Genomic DNA, 18,535 nt, shown 5'->3' with positions numbered 1-18,535 from the left:
CACTGTTTTTTTGTCGTGGGCAGTCCCATCCACTGGCTGCTTGAACTTGACGACCCGTTGGGCCCGTTCCAGCAGCGTCAGAGCTAGTGCCAGTGTTGTTGCAGCTAGTGTACACCAACTATGGCGAGTGCCACATGAGCCGCTTTCTTATGTTTGTCCCATCGACAGCAAGCCTGCTATCGCCGGGCCAGCTTATATTGCTCATCTTATGATGTGTATGTCTTTTGCACTTGGTCAATTGACACCACAATTTCAATCAATAAATCATCATCATGTCAGGCACACCAAGAGCGCTTGCCTCTGAGAACCAAGACCCATTCATTTGGTGGTGCCTTGGAATCGGATGCCCTCCGTCACGCCGTCGTTCTTTCGCTTGATGGTCATGGCCGAAATGACAGCCGCACCAATTCCACTTCCATCCTCTGCACTGGTCATGATGATGGGGTCTTCAGTGCGGTCGCTCGGCCAGTCCAGGACCTCGGCCATGGCCTGGGTCCATCGCTTCCTGAAGCCAGGGTGCTTGATCGCAACCGACCCGTCGGCCGCGACATGGCCCTTGGTGACGCCCTTCTTCTTGATGATGGCCGAGATGCCGGTCGCGCATAGCCTGGCTCCGCGCAGCGCAATCGACTCCGCGATGCGTCGCGACACGATCAGCTCGACTCGCGTGGCCTTCAGCTCCAGCGTCTTCTCGAAGCGCGCGATGAGTTTCTCGTCGTCCTCGTGCTCCATGCCCGACAGGAACTCGGTGTCGAGCTTGAAGGCCCGGTTCAGCTTGTCGAACGCGTTTTGGCCCTTGAATACGAGGCCCTGCTCGTGCAGGTCGAGCAGGACGAGGCGGAAGATCTCGCCCAGGTACAGGCCCGCGCTCATCTTCTCGAAGGCCTGCTCGTCCGGTCGCGCCGACTCGCGGCAGATCTCGATGTCGTACTTGGTTCGCGGTAAGACCTGGTGCGAGTTGTCGAACGCTCCGTACTCGCAGTTGATGGCCATCATGGTGTCCTTGGGCAGCGTCGTCTTGAGCTTCGGTATCGAACCAACATTCTCCATGTAGGCCGCGTTACATCCCGTGCCGAAGATTCCACCAACGATCGTCTCCGGGTCGAGGTATGCCGATGCGATCATGGCGCCAGTTGTGTCGTTGATGACGGATACAAGCTTTACAGGTAGTTTCTATGGTATGTCAGTGCCATGGGCTCCAGTGGCTCGTAGGTATGGTGACTTACCCGCTTTTCCAGGGAATCCCTGAACTGTTGGGCGATATCCTCGCCTTCCATTCCCTTGATGTCGAAGCCTTTCGTCCAGGTCTTCAATTTGCCGTGGTCAATGAAGTCTTGCACCAGCGGATATGAGAAAGTGAGACCCAAGGGCAACCTGGTTTTCATTAGCTCCAGTCACAACTCCGAGCCAAGTTGCTCCAACTTACGGTTCCGGGCTACCGTCATGCAGCTTGAACTCCTTGATGAAGTCGCTGATGGAGTCGGAGATGAGGTTCCAGAGGTCCTCGGACGTTGCTGTCTTGATGGAGGCGGGGAGGGAGTAGCGCTTCTGCTCCATCTCCGTCGGCTTGGCGTTCGTCTTCAGAGTGATCCAACATATGCGCAGGTTTGTGCCACCGAGGTCGACGACGAGGAAGGACCCCGCCTCCTTGCCTGTCGGCTTTCCTAGTACCCATGTTACCTCCATGGCCTATTTATTTCACGTATGTCAGCTCACAATCTTCCCCTAGCGATTCGGAGGCCTTGGGATTACACACCAGGTTTTGATTTGGCTTCTCCAACCCCTCGCTTAGTTCCTGAACAAATTTCTCTGTGATCTTCTTCAGCATCGCCGTGTCAATCGTGAAGTCGGCCTCGATGCGCTTTAATTCCTTCTGGAGCGCCGCAGGCAGACTCCGAAGGTCTCTCATCGTGGTATCGGAACCGACAGCCATACTGGGCAATGATTTTTCGTTCGAGCGAAGGCGCGCTGTATTCTCTTCACTGTGTGTTTTCGGAGTTGGGTATCTTTTTGAATTCGATGTTCGGATTTGTTGGTCGTGCAGATATCGAGGAATTGAATTCAAGTAAGGTTTTCTATATGGGCGAGGACTCTCTTTACTTTAGCTATGTACTTACATACTTACATACCAAGGCAAACAGGCACAGCCTGACACCGACTGACTACGTGTCGCACAACAACCCCATACGAACGGCAACGGCCCTTTTTCCAATCCATCTTTCGGCACTATCTTGCAAGCCCTGCCTTGAATTTTCGTCTCGGCGAAATAGTCGTGTTTGTTGTTCTCGCAAGCGCCTTTATGACGTCAAAGGAATGGATGCCAAATCGGTGGGCTGGCGTCGCGCTACGCGGGAAGCGTGGGCCGTAGTAGATAGCGGTGGATGCTAGGGCGATTTGCGCCGTCTTGCATCCTTCATTCTTGGTGTTTCAAGTTTCTTTCCCGACAAGACGATGATGCCCTTTCGCCGTGGAGGGGTACTTTCAAGGCCCTTGGGCCCGTGGTCCCTTGACGGACTTGTTGGAATTGGCGTGCTTGGGTACCTGCATATCTCACCCTTTCGCGCCCTAGGCGGCTGGTTACATGTACTTAGGCCATGTTGGGCCCGAGTGTTCCGGCATTGTGGTATTGATGCAGTGGGGGTTGATCGCACCCATGTCAACCATCAGTATCAACCTGTACGTTCTGTAACAACATTCACCGATACTGTTGAATGCTTGAATGCCTAGATGCCGAAAGTATGGTTCAATGATATCCTCCTGCTTTTTGATTTGATGAGTGTTGGCATTCGGATTGAGGCTCTGATGCATCCTGCCCCAACAACCAACCCGTTTGGATCCATGGGTTCTGGGCCACTCCCGGAGCGTTCAATCCGCGCAAGGCTGGTAAACCTGACAGTTGCTGAAAATAGAAACGTGCTTCTACACTTTTTAAACTCAAAGTCGCAACAAACCAGAACTTGTATAGGTTGCCTGACAATAGTAGCATTTTCAGATCAATTGATCAAGTGATCCTACCTCAGCGCCCTGTATCGGATGCTGTTACTTTACTACTCCTAGATCGCTAATATAGCCAACACGTAGGCATTCTTGCTAGCAACGCTTAATGCAAGATTATACCCGCACTGGAGCGATAGCTCTCCCCACTGGCGTTACGCAGACTGAATGTAGCCGCTCAGCTGGCTTGTTGGCAGGTTGGCTTTCCTGAAGAGGGGGCCAAGCTACTAGCTGCCCAGTTAGCCGTTACCTGCGATATGTGGAACGAAAACATTGGAGGTCCTCATGCCTTTCGTTCGCACCTTGAACCCTCTCGCACCTCGAACCCCTCGCTTCTGTGCACTTGGAATGTTCTAGGACTGGCGAGACCCTGCCGGGCTATGGTAGGCATTATCTCACATATCATACGTAGATGAGTGCGCTATTGACGGTAAGTATCGCTATAATCTCGGTGTGATCCTCGTCGAAATCAATACATGCCCCAACCTAATACTGGCATAACATACCCTGGGGGTTACGAATTTAGAAGTGGCCTATGGAAGTAAGAAAGTGTTGGGCATTTGCTCTCTTTTATTACCAGTCCATCACCACGTTGTTATTTTCGCTGATTTTGACATATTCTACTATGTGCACAAGGAAATATCCTGCCTTCCGTCTGGACCGTGTTGTATTTTGGCGAAATTTCAACCGGTGACATCTTAGGTATCAATGGCATGTCTCTGACACTCGCCCAGTTCAAACACGTGGAGGAACTGGAAATGATCCCAGGTCCTAACAAGTCAAAGGCTAGCAACTGACAGGTGAAAATACATACTCATTGATTCAGTATGCGCAGCGACCTTTGCCAGGTCATCGGGTACCAACAATGATGCGTGTAGTGGGAGTCGCGATGAATTATGTACAATAGGGGGTTAAAAGGGGCGGGGTTCACTACCCGTATCGATAAGATACCGCCCGCGCTCCCCTCGTCAGAGACACTCAATATCGGAAATTCCAAATCGCGTCGCCGCTTCCGTCGGCGCCCTTCACAGCACCACAGCACAATCAATTATGATGCAAGATACCGAAAGACTTGATTATCTAATTATTTCGAAGTCGGCAGCAGAACCCCCTCTCTCGTTGAAATTCGTCCCATCGGGGCCCTGAGGCATTTCTCCGTCTTATCGCAGCCGAAAGGTCACTGGGACAGATAAGAGCTTTGGGATCGCGGGAACATTTCAAACAGATCATGGCCACCACCTTGCCTTTCGCGTTCGGCAACAGACGCGGTGACCCTTGGAACTTTGTTGGCCTGGCCTCGTCATTTCCCAATCTGGATTTGGATGGTAAAGCGGTTTCGGAAAGACGGCCTTGCAATCCAGAAGGTCCAAAAGCCCCGGGCTGCAAGGTGTACCGGGTACCACGTAACACGCCCGGTGTCACGGAGGCTTCTGAAGTAGACGCGGGTGTCCCCGACACGACGACACTGAAAGACCAGGTGCTGGTGTTTCAGTACAAGGGAAAGTTCCACGCGGTAGACAACGTAAGTCCAGAGGCCGCGACGGTCTGATTAGCGCGCCCATGATTGGTCAATTGGCACACAAAGTTGACCTCTGCCCACCAGCGCTGTCCGCATTCTTCATATCCTCTATCAAGAGGCTCCCCTTTTGACATCGAGGATTTTGGCATCAAGCTCAGCGCCGGTATCAGCTGCCCGAAACATGACTGGTCATTTGACCTGCACACGGGTCAAGGGGACAGAGGCGCTTACAAGCTGGCCATTTGGGAAATTGACCTCCGGCCCGTTGCCAAGAGCTCAACAGAAGGTCAAGGACAAACTGATGATCAAGAAGTGTGGGTGAGACGGAAGCAGAAGATGGGATAGTCATAATTCCACATGCTTCCTGGGAGGTGGATAGAGCAATCTGGCACCTCTGGTATTGGCTGGTATTAGCTTTCGTGGGAGGATTGCGACATATTCCCTACGGTGCGTCACATTCATCGAGACGGTTCGGATCATCTAAGCTCATGGCACATGATGTCGCTAATCCTCCTATAGCTAATTTGAGACGGCTCTGTACACATGCTTCTCCGAGAACGCGCTTCCAACCTCCCCTTCTGGTGGTCAAAATCGAACGTCCCATCCATTTCGGTCTCACCCACAAGTGCTCTATATCATAACGTCACTCCAGCTTGAATCCAGTGTAGCCGTTCTTGGCGGCTTCACCGAGTGTCTTGTAGTACGCAGGTACACCGCCGAGGTAAAGCAAGGGTTCCCGTGGTTTGCCCGGGATATTGTCGCCCATGTACCACTATACCTTTTGTCAGCGCCAGGAGCAACGTTACAGGCATTGGACATATCCCGAAATACTTACCGACCGCGTGGTTGGCAACAAGGTTGCGTTTGCCAAGTTGAGCACGGTTTCGCGCCACTTCTTCTCGCTTTCTTCTTCCGCCTCGACTTTCTTGAGGCCCTTGTCACGCATGTGGTTCATAAGTCCGAGGATCCAATCGCCTTGGAGCTCAGCGCATGTCGGTCCATTGCAGAACGGGGTTGGCGCCTGCGGCCCATAGCTGAAGAACATGTTGGGGAACCCAGAGACCGACAGGCCCATGTGCGTGTAGGTCGCGTTCTTCCAGTGTTCTTGGAGCGATTGGCCAGACGGCCCTCGGATGTCAATCTGTTTCAGGCTGCCGGTGATGGAATCAAAGCCTGTGGCGCATATGATGTAGTCGAACTCCCACTCTTTCTCCGACGTCTTGATACCCTTGGGCGTGATCTCCTCAATCGGCGTCGAGTTGACGTCGACGAGATGCACATGCGACTCGTTGAATATCTCAAAGTAACCATTTTCCAGTGAGACGCGCTTGCAGCCGAACGAGTATGGCTGCTTCATGGGCGCCAGTAGGTCTCGGATCCGGTCGTCGTGGATCTTGGCGCGGGTCTTGTCGCGCCAGAAGTTGTACGCCTCGCGGTTGGCTGCCGGGTCGAACAGCATGTCTTGGTACGTCGCGAGCCAGAATTTGAAGTCGCCCTCGGCCCACAGCTTCTCGTACAACTCGCGGCGCGTCTCGGGGTCGTCGTCGAAGGTCGAGCGGCCGATGAAGTTGAAGTCGAACCCGCCGAAGCTGTCGGTCCGGCCCCGGAAGAAGTCCGGGTAGTCCTCGCGCGGGATCTCCTGCTCGCCGTCCTGGTACTCCGCTTGCCGCATGGGCAGGCTGGTGTTGATGGTGCGCTGGAAGACGGCGAGCTCGCCCACGAGGGGCGCGAGGTCTGTCGCCAGCTGGATGCCCGTGGAGCCCGTGCCGATGACGGCCACCTTCTTGCCCTTCAGGTCCAACTCCTCGTGCGGCCAGTAGGACGGGTGCAGAAACGTGCCCCCGAAGGTGTCGATGCCCTTCCAGTCGGGGATGTAGCGCTTGGCGGCGAAGCCCGTGTTGGGCAGGAAGAACTTGGCCTTGTAGACGTCGCCCTTCTTGGTCTTGACGGTCCACTTGGACTCGCCGTCGTTCCAGACGGCCGACTCGACGAAGGCGCCGAACTCGGTATTGCGCCGCAGGTCCCACACCACGGCGACGTGCGCAAAGTAGGCGCGCAGCTCGGCCGAGCCGGGGAAGCGCTGCTTCCAGGACCAGGTCTGCCAGAGGGCCGGGTCGCTGAACTCGTAGACGGGGATGGACGAGTCGACCCGCGCGCCCGGGTACCGGTTCCAGTACCAAACGCCGCCGTAGTCGGTACCGCCCTCGACCAGCTTGACCTTGTACCCGGCGTCGCGGAGGTGTTTGAGTTGGTAGACGCCGCCGAAGCCGGCGCCCACAATCAGGGCGTCGAGTTCCTGGGCGCCGTTGAGACTGAGATCGCTGAGAGTATCGGTGATGGAGCCCATGGTGCCGGGCTCCTGTATGGCAACAAAGGCTACTGCTGGGAGACGTGGATGTAATTTTAGGAGAAACTCCGGTGGGTGGCCAAGTGTCGTGTGAATGTCGGGTCACTATATGGATTGATCTTCTTCCATGCCACTCCGTCTCCCCAGACGGGTAGCTACGGACCACCATGGCTTTATAGCATAATCGGCAAGATAAGCGGCGGCTTTCGGCTAAGCACTCCTCCCTCCTTTGCGGCTCCGTCCCACAATATCGTTATGCCAGTCACGGTCGATTTGGCTGCATCAGTGTTGCCAAGCCACCAATGGCAAGCCCTGCAGCTTCTCGCAGACGGACCCCGCTGCTTTCTTCCGTATTCATCTCCGAAGCTGACCACCCATCATGTGCGTTTTGTTTGCTTGGATGGCTGGCCATGTTATATGCACCTGCTGTCGGGTACGGTAACTGCAAGCCCAGATACGGCGTTGCTCACCAATCCAAATAAAGTGCGGCTGCGCTGGACCCGGATACCTGCATATGCGGCATGAACTCATCAGGGCCATCCAAGGGATGAGCTCAAACACCATTGCCTTATTGTCCCACGCAAGGGGCGCCTAACTAGGGCGCCTCGTGTTAATATGGATAATATAAAGACGCTTCCATTGAGGGACACGAAAAGAAAAAAAGGAACGAATAGCTGATACGCCACCAGATCCCCGGGTTTCCGGGTGTAGCAGCCGTTCCTGTTGCTCGGGACATTTTCCTCCAGATGGACCTCTATTACCGTTGTAGGAAATAGAAAGTACTGCAGTGCTGTCGTAAGAAGATGACGCCATCGCATGTTTATAGAGAGTAGTGGCAAAAGTTTGCGAATGGTGGTCACATTATACATGTGTAAGCAATGCAGGCATCGTTTGTCGCGTGATCCTGCTAGATTCTGCAGAATATCCCCCAAAGCCGGGACTCATTGGTTTGGCAGGTAGTATTATTGCAGGGAGGGCTGGCCAATGTGCAGCAGATCAATGGGCCAACTAATCAGCAAATCCCGGCAAGCTGATGTGCCCAGACCTTGGTTCGTACTACTCCTGTAGGTCATATGCTACCTGCTGACATGAGGGGGAGAAGTTGGTGAATTATATTGGTGAATTATATTCTCCGTAAGCGGTTTCCCCGGACCCTATCAAGGGATACCACTTTATTACAACGCCCCCCACCCACGCTGCCAGGACTGCATACTAGCAAATAATGTTTGCGCGTAGTCAGATATTTGTTTGACCAAGGCATTTCTCAGTCAACCGTATTACCAGGAAGAGCGAGGAGACGACAAGAGCTGCCATGACTGCGTCACGAATCAATGCATAGCGTCTGTCCAGCGAGCCTGAAAAGAACCTGCTTGCTCGCCCATGGGATATGCTTGCCCCAAGAGACTACTAACTATGTTTCAAGGGAGAGCAAGAGTTTTGTTTGCCTTGTGGAGGCTACTCTGCAAGGGGGAGGTAAGTATTGTGTGTTTTCCATTTCGCCTTTGGTCCCCAGAAATAGGTTCCCGAGAGAGATAGTGATGGAATACTATGCTATTTTCTTCTTCTTCTCATTTTGTTTGTTGTAGGCAAGGGGCGAGACAACATGATTGGACAGTCGCTTCGAGCAACTTCGTCCATTTCTACTCCTGGCCAAGACAGGCTTGCAGTAAGTAAATACAAGCTTCGGACGATCCTTCACAACGCTCGACTATCAAATAAACTCATCCCTTGCAGCTTGACATGTATGCGGGACCGTTGAGGCTTGACTATATTTGGAATGTCTTGGCACTGAGAACCATGCTAAGATCTAATACGACATTGACTTAATAATGAAGCACACAACTTTGCGCTCGAACCGAGACGAAGGCCTCTCAAACATGGGTGAAGTTCCGATTCCAGACGTGGTGTTGAGGATCAGGTAGCACATACAAGTTTCCAGTTGTCCCCAAGCAAGGACGTGCCTGAGCCCCTGGAGGTGACTACTTGCACACCATATTACCTGCGTACGCGACAGTTCGGTCATTTTCATTCATCGGCTATAGGCGATAGGCGATAACTGACAAGCCAGCCGTTCGGTGACGCCATATACTCACATATCCCACACGCCTAATCTGGGGACGGACGCCCGGACCTGCGTTTGGGGACTGAGAGGTGAACTGGGCAAATGCTTCAACTCTTAACGTATATTTACCGCGTGTCCGAGGCGATACTAGAACCTCCTTTTTCCACATGTGCTCGATGGAGCTGACGACGGGTCCGCCGCTCGTGTGCCAGTCGACGTGGCACTGATTCAGCCAGCTGCCGGGGTTGTACGCGGGGAAATCAGCACTACGCAGCTGAGCACGGGCAATGTAGCCGTATCCTGGTGTGCCTGCCTGTCGAAATGCAGGGACTCCATATCGTTTACAACATCAAGGACACGCATATAGGGCTATAAGTCCGCTATAGCAGGTATAACAGCCCGACCAATACTACCCTATCAGCGAAAAGCATGGCGGGTATTCTCGGCCTCAAAAGATGCCAGCAACATATGAGCGAGGTCTGCATCACATCTGTTCGAATGGCCAGACATGTCAGTATGAGACTGTGTCAGCCATTCTACGTCCACCCAGATCGAACGAAGAGGTACATGTATGACTTGATCATTATGTATTATCATTGATTTGGTTTATCTGACTCAAGGCGTCAAATCGTTCCCGAGAATCTGCCACTCATCTCCCATCATGGATCGTTGAATACATTAGAATTACGCATATCGTCTCTGGTCTCATCCCTGACGCCCGCAAGCTTAAGGGTGCATGGGGACCTCGACGTTGCCACCAACCTGAACGCAGGACATGGAGTTGTTGCCGCCGGCATGGCAGTAGGTGGGGGCCTCGATCTGAGCCTGGTAGCCCCAGCTACATCACAAGAAAACACAAAAGTCAGCTAACGGAATCCCAGTATACGAGATGAACATAGCAGTGAAAACTTACCCGAAGGTGACCTCGCGGAAGACGTTGAGAGTGAAGACGTCCTTGTCGCTGACGGAGACGACGCTGAAGTAGTAGTCGTGGTCGTCGTCGCCGTTGCAGTTGTAGACCTGGGGCGCGTAGATGATCTCGCCGCTGCCCTCGGCGGCCTCGGCCGTGCAGGCGACGCCGAAGCCGCCCTCCTCGCGCGTGCCCGTCAGCTTGTAGCTGAGGGAGTCGACCGTGGCCGCGGTGCTGTTGCGCGGGCTGACGAGGACCTTGTGGGCGCTGAAGCTGCTCAGCGTCAGGGTCTCGCGGACGTCGTCGGCCTGGGGCGCGGGCGCCGGGGCGCCGGTGGCGAAGCCGAACAGGGCGGCGATGGCGGCGGCGACGGCGATCTGCATCTTGGCTGGTTTTTTTCTCCTTTTTTCTTGGTTTTTGAGTTGGAGTTGAAAAAACAACCGAGGTTATATTGTCTTGGCGAATGAAGTGGTGGTTGAGCGATGGACTTCTTTTCGATTTTTTTGGCTTGAAGACTGGAACGAGTGCGGGCGGGGTGGAACTGGAAACGGCCAACAAGAGTCGAGGCCTTCGGGAGGCCCTTTATTTATAATAGACGTCTCTCACCGAAAGAGAAGAAGGACCCCCGGCGATGACGGAAAGGAGGCATGAGCCAGTCCGCTTTTAGAGATTGAGTCCGGTCACGTATAGCCAGGGGGCGGGGCTCCGAGATCCGACTGGGGGTGAGCGATCCCTACCCGTCGCCACCCTCCCACCCAAAGCGGGGAGGCTCATTAAACACGAGAAGATGGCAACGACAGGATTTCTTCCGCGACGCACCTTTTCTGACGTCAAATGCGGCCCCGTTTGGTCGTTGTTCAACTGCCGAAGCTGTGTGTGTACATTGTGCGATCGAGGACGTTACATTGCATCGAAATCGATGGGGCCGTCCGAGCTGTGGACGGAAAATATTTCGAGAGTGCCAGCCCAATTGAGACCACTGTTGCAGAGTGCTAGTGCTAATCGAAAGGCCTCACAGGGCGAACAGAAGGGCGAAGAGCCCACTGGCAGGGCCTGTGCCTTCTAGCTTAGCACCTGCAACTGCAACCCCAACTCCACTGCTGCCACGACTGTTGGCGGAAAGCAAGTAACATTTACCGATGAGTTCCACATCACAATCTCGCAATGGTCATGCAGCCGAACGAACGACAACATCCGAGCTCCCTCGGCATCTGCCTCGGAAGCTTTCTCAATTCTAGAGCTCTTATTAGTCAGTCTATAAATACATAAGTATGGACGGAGAAGGAGACGCTTTGACTACGATGCGACGTTCCATTTGCGAGGATTCGACATCGACTTCTTTTCTCTGGGCTCTGGGTTGCTTTGACTATCCACTTCATCGGTCTAGGCCCTTGCTCTACTGACGACAAGATGGGTTGGTCTGGCTGGCAGTCTGGTGGGATCGGCAAGAGGAACGATTGGGCAACCTCAGTGGACTATTGCTCCGAGGGCTAATCGCGATGTCCCCGGACAAGCCTTGACAACCGCACTCCACGCGTGTCAGGGCCCAGATTCCGCTGCGATCGGCTGGTCGTCCGTGTCGGACTTGAGTCCGGTCACATCATTTCGCCATCGAGAGACGATTCTCATCAGTGCGTCCGCCCCAATGCATTCCTTTTCAACTCCCAGCGCCAAGATCAACCCCGAATGGTTCGTGGCACCTATGAGAAAAAGAGGCAAAGAAAAGAACTAGCACTTCGGGTCGCACCAGAAACCAGAATAACTCGTTACGGCGGAGTTGCACTACCCAGCCACTCCACTTGGTTATCTACAGGCTCATGGTTAAGCTGTGTGATTCTGAGAAGATTCGAGTCGTTTGACACGGCACGCACGCAAGGGGTGATCCTTCTGGCGGGGTAACGGAGTGCCAATTGCTGTTGGTTCCTACCCCTGAACAGGCCAATCTCGGGGTAACAAGGTAAGATGGGTGAGCAGGCCAACTTTTTTGCGTCCCTTTAATACCCAAACACGTTGCGATTTGAGAGCATCGTAGACTGCAGTTTAAATGCCTTTTCCATATTCACCTAAGAAGCCATGCCGCCGACCTTCTCCAGCGGATTCACGCAATGCTTTCCTCCGGCACCAGCCTTTGCGGAAAAGGATGTGCCTGGCTTAACTGGCAAAGTCTACATCGTGACCGGCGCGACCTCGGGCATCGGCAGGGAAATCGCGCGCATCCTCTATTCTCGAAACGCGACCGTCTACCTAGCGGGCCGAGAAGAGAGCGACACCATCCAGCACATCAAGAAGGCCGAGCCACGCTCTGCCGGGGTCTTGGTTTTCCTCCCGCTGGATCTATCTGATCTACGATCTGTCAAAACCGCCGCCAAGCGCTTCCTCGCGGCCGAGACCAGGCTCCACGTCCTCTTCAACAACGCCGGGGTCATGACGGCCGACGACGGCCCCGGCGGGATGGAGAGGACGGCGCAGGGCTACGAGATGCAGCTGGGCGTCAACTGCCTGGGCCCGTTCCTGTTCACCAAGCTGCTCATGCCCACGCTCCTCGCCACCGCGGCCGACAAAAGCGGAGGCATCACGCACACGCATACGCACGATGTCCGCGTCGTCTTCGTCTCCTCCTTCGGGGCCGAGATGTTCCACGAGCCGGGCATCGGGATCGACCTCGACAACCTGGACTACCACAACGACCCCCAAAACCGAGCATGCACCGCTATGGCATCAGCAAAGTCGGCGTCTGGGCGTACGGGATCGAGCTCACCAAGCGGCTCGCCGCCGCCGCCGCCAACAAGAGGGAGGGAGGAGGGGGAGGGGGAGGGGGTCCTGGGCGTGCCCGTCAACCCGGGCAACCTGCGCTCCGGCCTCTTTGCGCGGCAGGGCCTCCTGCTCCGCCTGCAGGTGGCCCTGCTGCACTACCCGGCCGTCCAGGGCGCGTACACGGAGCTGTTCGCGGCCTTCTCGCCCGAGGTCACGCCCGGGACGGCGGGCTACGTCGTCCCGTTCGGTCGGCTGCGGCCGATTTGCGAGGAGCTGCGGCGCGCGGCGAGGCCGGAGGAGGAGGGCGGCGCGGACTTGGCGCGGAGGTTTTGGGAGTGGAGTGAGGAGCAGGTGGCACCGTTTGCTTGAATCGGATGTAATCACTTGGTATTAGAAGCTAAATCGTGTACACGTGTACTCCTTGATGTGATCAGAATATAATACTATCATGATTCAACATATACAACGCTTTATGTACTCACTCATGTCTATATCTGTTTGGGTGGCCTTGCTAATCTAGGGGATATACCGGGCGCGGCGTGGTCTTTGAGAATGGGATGTATCGTGATCCAGTAATAAACAAGGGGCTGTGGTAAGGTTCGTCGGAGAAACTACATGAATCTGAGGATGGCGTCCAAGAAAAGCAAAGAGGCTTCCCAACCGCCATTTCGATTTTAAATTGCAATTTAGCGAGTCGGGAACACACAAGGAATGCTAAAATTGACCGGCCGGCAACTGTGATGGGCTCACCCCCAGTCTGATTCCTTCTAGACCCTCTACGACCCAGAACATACGTAAATATAACCATTCGCAACTCCAGAACTACTTGTATAGGCAAATCCGGGGTATTCTTGCCTTTGTCCGATGTTACTCTACCGGTCTACATCCTTACTCGGAGGCGGCTGCTTCGTTCGAGAAGGCCAACCGTTACGATCATCGACCAGCTGCCTCTCCCAGAGGACCTTTGAATTGCAGTTTGAATGATGAGAGCCAGGAAGGAATACGGTTGTTACTCAATAGATTAAACAGGTTACGCAAAATAGATGGTGCGGAATATTAAACATGCTCAGATTAAGTAGGCGGTTAAAGGCGTCTAAAGGGGCTAATAGAATGAATACCTTCCATCCACAACCGAACCATAAAGTAACTTGACCAACCGACGCATTCACACACCCCAACGCGACTCCAAACGTCCGGAATAGAAGCCCAACAGAGTACTTAACCCAAAGACCTCCAGTACTGCATTTATTATTTTTCAGGCACACAGCGGCTGAAAACGCTGTTCTTTCTCCTCACCTCCGGGTCCTTCGACTTCTCCTGCTTCGGGTAGTAGTGGACGGCCGAGCCGCACCACTCGGCCTTGCCGCCGCCGGCGGTGAAGTAGAGCCGGTAGCCGCCAGGCTCGCCGTTTTCGATCCCAGGGGTCCATGGGTTGCCGTTTGCGAGCATGGGGACCTCCCACATGTAGGCATCCTTGCACTCGGTGGTGAAATCCATGCGCCTCGTGTTCTCGGCGAACCAGCCCGCCTCATTGGGTGCGCCCTCCTTGCCGAGGGAGTACCGCGCCGGGTACCCCCCACCTGCTCTGACGGGGCACTCTTCCTGTCGTTGAGCAGGTTGAGCCAGAGCCGGACCGTGGCCTCCATTTGGTGCTGGTCGAACGACCGCGCCTCCGGTTCGCCCAGGGTTGCGGGGCAGTGCACCATTTTCGGGAACAAAGCGACGGTGTCGAATCGCTTGTCGAGCGTGTCGACGGCGAGGCTAACGTTGCCGATGGCCGCGGAAAGCGCGGGGACGGCAAAGGCAAGAACGTTGACGGTGCTGAACTTCATGATGGCGACGGAGGAGGAATACGGAATGATGATGGACTGGGTAGCGGGAAGGGCTGGATTGGATGAAAGACTGGAGTGTATGGGACCTGAATCCCTTTAAATTGCTTGCTGATGATGGTGCAGAACGGAATCCAAAACCTCGAAGGCCAGTCTCTCTTTATAGCGACGATGGAGTATTATAGATGTCCATAGTCTCGCAGAACAACGTAGCGATCTGCGGAGGATGGCAAGGATGTTATTCCTGAAAGGCGGAAGAGGAAAGAAGCACCAGACGCCCTGGTCCAACTTACTATGGCCCGCAGCCCCAAAGGCGTGAAAGTGAGTGTGCGAGTTTCCATTGCAGTACGATATTGTGATGTTGCAAAAGATCGCCGAGGCTGAGTTGCCGGGGTTGCGTCTGGGAACCGCTAGCTGAGCCGCATGGGGGCAGTATTGCCGCCTAGAGCCCATGGCATGACACGGTTGACAGCGCCGCAGGCGGCGGTCCCTGCAGCGGCGGTTCATTCAACATTGGGCGGTCGAGAGTCCCGGCGAGACGTCCGGAGGATCTTGTAGCGCCAGCCGTCAGTTGTGCCGGTGGTGGAGCAATCGCCCGAAGGATCTTATAGCGCCAGCAGTTGCGCCGACAGTGGATAATCCGAGAGTGGCTGGCTCCTATAAAGTGGAGGCTTTCGAGGCACAGGAGGCACATGAGGCACAGCCGGCACTATACGCGACTATAGACACCGACCTTGCACAGTGGCTCCGGCAAGAGAGCAGTTGAAAGAGAAATCAGTCGAGACGACGTCGAAGTATACTAGGCACTAAACCAGCGATCTAACTGAGGGCCAATTAGCGAACCCCCACTGCTCATCTCATGTACTAAGTATGCATCCCTTGGGAGCCATGCCCGCCTGTTTTGAGTTACAAGAAGAGGGAAAACAGAAATTTGTATGTATTGCAGACTATCTCACAACTTTACTTAGCTTCTATTCAGGCTTCATTATTTGATCTGAGGTATCATTGATGGTACTCTGCTGATTATAGACTTACCGCGTCCACCTGCACTTACTCAGGAGCCTGCCGGTTCGGAAGATTCTCCGGCTCGGACGATCCACCAAACTCAGCCAGAAAGAAGATTTGGAGATCGGCGCTGGAGCCCCGCCAATACAATCCTTCGTTTGAAGAGGGCGGCCAAAACTGTCCAGAGCGCGGCTCAGCCCCTGCGCCATGATATCATTTGCGGCGTAGTCATTCAGCGGGCACTGTTCTGCCTATTGCTTAATGGCATGTCCTTACAAAGCCAACACATCACGCAGGCCAAACGCTTATCTACATTACTTACAAAAGTAGACGTGCAATTTTCGCCTTGACCTTGTCCAGTGACAGCAAACCCAAGATGGCGCTGGCAATATTCAACAAATTCCACAAGAAGGAAGGCCCCGTGAACACCGAGGGAGCCGCCAAGGCCTACGCCGAACTGGTCCTGAGCGACCCAAAACCGGCCGACGCCCTCGCCAATTACCACTGGGACATCACCAAGTTCAGCGAAGAAAACCCGCAGTCCATCGACTACGTCCTGGGCATCTACGCCCACATGTGCCGCCTCTTGCCGGCCGACATGGAGACGGCCTACGGAAAGGGCGAGTCCGGGGCCCACTCGAGCCTGACCATGACGCTCACCGACGCGATCCGCACCTTCAACGGGCTGCAGCCCGAGGACGTGGGCGGCGGCCTCGTCGAGCGGGACTGGGAGTTCGAGGGCCCCGAGTACGCCAACCTCACGTTCAAGCGCGGCGAGATCCTGGGCGAGCACAACCGGCTCGGCGAGGCGCTGACGAGCGTCCGCAAGGTGCGCGAGGAGCGCACCCGGATCGTGACCGCCTACGCCGTCAAGGGCCGCGCCCACGTGCTCGGCGTCGCCGCGGCCGGCGGGGGCGACCAGGCCCACGTGCCGCAGCACTTCGAGACGCTCTGCCGGCCCGAGCACCTGGGCAACAACTGCATGTACCCCTGGTCCAAGGCGGACTTCGTGGCGTCCTGCGTCGGACTCCGGGCCGGGGCCAAGACGTTCCTGGACGAGTGCGCGCCCGAGCGGCGGGAGGACGTCCTCCAGACGTGGAAGGGTCTCGTGGCCGAGTTTCTGTTGGAGGGCGACCAGGCCACGGATGACGAGAACAAACCGTTCCGCGACGGTGACTTTTACGTCAAATACCACGCCACGGTAGGTTTTTATCAGGTCCTCCTTGGCCTTTGCTCTCCCTGCCCACCCCTTTATAACTTTGATGAAAGCGAATCGCTGGCTAATTCATAATCTTTTAGCTTGTACTTGAGAACTTGACAAAGGGGCCCTGGGACGAGACCAGTGAAGAGCTTTTCAAGCCGGGGAGCTGGGTCTTCTAAGACATTAGAGATACGAATACTAAATAAAAACAAATACACTATTCAAATTCCAGCATGTGTTCTGGGAAATCCACGTGGTGTGACCCAGATACGGCTTCCAGACATAATCCTTACCATATCGATGATGCTCGTAGTTCTTTTGGACACCTACTCCCGCCGCCCGTCCTGATCCATGTGCGGGCTATTGAGGAAGCCACCCTCCTCCGTGATGCCGGTCAGCTTCTCGATCACCTTGCACGCGTACAGGTCGCCGACGACGTTGATGGCCGTGCGGAAGCGGTCGAGGAACCAGTCGATGGCGACCACGACGCCGTACATGCCCGTCATCTCGACCCCGACCGAGTTGGCGATCATGACGGTCAGCACGAGCGAGGAGCTGGGGATCGGCGTCGTCGCGATCGACGATAGTGTTGAAAGCAGCACGATGAGCACGTACTGGCCCGCGTCCAGCGTCTGGCCCTGCGTCTCGGCCAGAAAGGTCACGACGACGGGGAAGTAGATGGCGGTTCTGTTGATTCGTGCACTGTTAGCTCCGCCGCAGCATATAACTCGGGACCTTAAAATGTTAAATAAGGATCCAGAAAACTTGCACTCACCCGTCCATGTTGACTAGTGTACCGAGTGGAATTGCGAACCGCCGCACAGTCTCCGGGACGCCGCGGGCCTCGGCCACTCGTAGCGTGACCGGCATCGTAGCAGCGGACGACGCCGTGCCCCAGGCCGTGACCCAAGCCGGGGAGCACTTCAAAAGAAGCTGTAGGGGTTCCTCCGCGTAAACGCAAAGTAGATGAGCGGCGTCACGACGGTGACGTGGATCGCCATGCCCGTGAGCGAGCCCGCGACCAGCCAGCCCAGGCTCTCGGCGATGACGGCGACGTCGAGCTTGAGCAGGTTCGGCATGATGAGGAAGAAGACGCCGACGGGCGCGACCTTGATGAGGAACGTGATGATCTTCATGACGATCTGCTCGACCTCGGCGACGGCGCGCAGGACGGAGCCGCCGGGCTGCACGAGGAACCCGACCACGACGGCCGTCGTCAGCACCGCGAGCAGCTCGTTCTCCGACAGCGCCGCCACCACGTTGGCGGGCACGAAGCTCTCGAAGATCTGCACGACCACGTCCGCGACCTGGGTGTTGGCGGCGCGGTCGGCGTACGCCTTGTCGTCCTCGTCGTCGAGGGCTAGGGCTTCTTGGCTCGCCGTCGGCATCCGCGGGGCCCAGACCAGCGCCGTCATGACGGTGCTGTGGGCGATGGCTAGGATGGTCGTCAGCACGTAGTAGCTGACGGTGTACATCCCCAGCTTTCTGCCCGCGCCTGCGGTTTCTTCTTTCAGGCGTTGCACCGCGATGATCATGGCGGTGGCAATGAGCGGGAGCACTTCCCGAAGGCAAGAACTTAGGTTAGAGAAAGCTCATGTAGACTCGTCAAAATTACTTATCACTAGAACGTACCGGAAGCCTTGAGGCCGCGCAGCCAAAGCTCGCCGGGTATCTCCAGGATGGTGATGCAAGCCTCGGGGACTTCGTCCACGGTCGTGCTCACGGCCACGCCGATCGCGATGCCCAGGACGGCGGCGACAATGATCTGGAATGTCGAGCCCATGACGGTGATGGAGTGCCACCACGGCTTCTTCTCGGCTCGGATCGCTCCAACGTCGCTGGGCGACGAGACCCGAGTCGTGTCGTTTGCGTTCTTTTCCGGATCGGTCTCCATCGTTGTACTCAGCAGGATCC

The 18,535-nt window shown here is 55.4% G+C and overlaps 9 protein-coding genes across 9 annotated transcripts; 3 read left to right on the top strand and 6 right to left on the bottom strand.

The window, feature by feature from the left end:
* Positions 1–318: 318 nt before the first annotated feature.
* On the bottom strand, positions 319–1,933 carry PG997_009261 (Hexokinase; the record flags this gene model as incomplete). Its single annotated transcript, XM_066813576.1, has 4 exons — positions 319–1,173; positions 1,227–1,374; positions 1,427–1,689; positions 1,757–1,933. 4 exons carry the CDS (start codon positions 1,931–1,933, stop codon positions 319–321), a joined length of 1,443 nt encoding a protein of 480 aa, XP_066665538.1.
* Positions 1,934–4,222: 2,289 nt separating this feature from the next.
* Positions 4,223–4,858, top strand: PG997_009260 (uncharacterized protein; the record flags this gene model as incomplete). Its single annotated transcript, XM_066813575.1, has 2 exons — positions 4,223–4,516; positions 4,598–4,858. The coding sequence occupies 2 exons, from the start codon at positions 4,223–4,225 to the stop codon at positions 4,856–4,858; spliced, it is 555 nt and encodes a 184-aa protein (XP_066665537.1).
* A 298-nt stretch (positions 4,859–5,156) lies between these two features.
* On the bottom strand, positions 5,157–6,860 carry PG997_009259 (uncharacterized protein; the record flags this gene model as incomplete). The annotated part of the gene is made up of 2 exons (XM_066813574.1): positions 5,157–5,285; positions 5,349–6,860. 2 exons carry the CDS (start codon positions 6,858–6,860, stop codon positions 5,157–5,159), a joined length of 1,641 nt encoding a protein of 546 aa, XP_066665536.1.
* A 1,979-nt stretch (positions 6,861–8,839) lies between these two features.
* Positions 8,840–10,215, bottom strand: PG997_009258 (uncharacterized protein; the record flags this gene model as incomplete). The annotated part of the gene is made up of 4 exons (XM_066813573.1): positions 8,840–8,896; positions 8,954–9,235; positions 9,685–9,760; positions 9,836–10,215. 4 exons carry the CDS (start codon positions 10,213–10,215, stop codon positions 8,840–8,842), a joined length of 795 nt encoding a protein of 264 aa, XP_066665535.1.
* Positions 10,216–11,905: 1,690 nt separating this feature from the next.
* Positions 11,906–12,955, top strand: PG997_009257 (estradiol 17 beta-dehydrogenase; the record flags this gene model as incomplete). Its single annotated transcript, XM_066813572.1, has 1 exon — positions 11,906–12,955. One exon carries the CDS (start codon positions 11,906–11,908, stop codon positions 12,953–12,955), a length of 1,050 nt encoding a protein of 349 aa, XP_066665534.1.
* Positions 12,956–13,834: 879 nt separating this feature from the next.
* Positions 13,835–14,418, bottom strand: PG997_009256 (uncharacterized protein; the record flags this gene model as incomplete). Its single annotated transcript, XM_066813571.1, has 2 exons — positions 13,835–14,113; positions 14,221–14,418. 2 exons carry the CDS (start codon positions 14,416–14,418, stop codon positions 13,835–13,837), a joined length of 477 nt encoding a protein of 158 aa, XP_066665533.1.
* A 1,378-nt stretch (positions 14,419–15,796) lies between these two features.
* PG997_009255 (uncharacterized protein) lies at positions 15,797–16,800 on the top strand (the record flags this gene model as incomplete). Its single annotated transcript, XM_066813570.1, has 2 exons — positions 15,797–16,621; positions 16,720–16,800. The coding sequence occupies 2 exons, from the start codon at positions 15,797–15,799 to the stop codon at positions 16,798–16,800; spliced, it is 906 nt and encodes a 301-aa protein (XP_066665532.1).
* Positions 16,801–16,947: 147 nt separating this feature from the next.
* Positions 16,948–17,491, bottom strand: PG997_009254 (Sodium/dicarboxylate symporter; the record flags this gene model as incomplete). The annotated part of the gene is made up of 2 exons (XM_066813569.1): positions 16,948–17,308; positions 17,397–17,491. 2 exons carry the CDS (start codon positions 17,489–17,491, stop codon positions 16,948–16,950), a joined length of 456 nt encoding a protein of 151 aa, XP_066665531.1.
* Positions 17,492–17,544: 53 nt separating this feature from the next.
* PG997_009253 (Amino acid transporter) lies at positions 17,545–18,515 on the bottom strand (the record flags this gene model as incomplete). The annotated part of the gene is made up of 2 exons (XM_066813568.1): positions 17,545–18,179; positions 18,254–18,515. 2 exons carry the CDS (start codon positions 18,513–18,515, stop codon positions 17,545–17,547), a joined length of 897 nt encoding a protein of 298 aa, XP_066665530.1.
* Positions 18,516–18,535: the final 20 nt, after the last annotated feature.

This window comes from Apiospora hydei (genome assembly GCF_038363865.1).
Source record: "Apiospora hydei strain CBS 114990 chromosome Unknown utg000007l_segment0_segment0, whole genome shotgun sequence".
NCBI classification, from domain to species: Eukaryota; Fungi; Ascomycota; class Sordariomycetes; order Amphisphaeriales; family Apiosporaceae; genus Apiospora; species Apiospora hydei.
The sequence above is the reverse complement of the archived record's forward strand: the minus strand, read 5'-3'. Positions and strand labels throughout refer to the sequence as shown.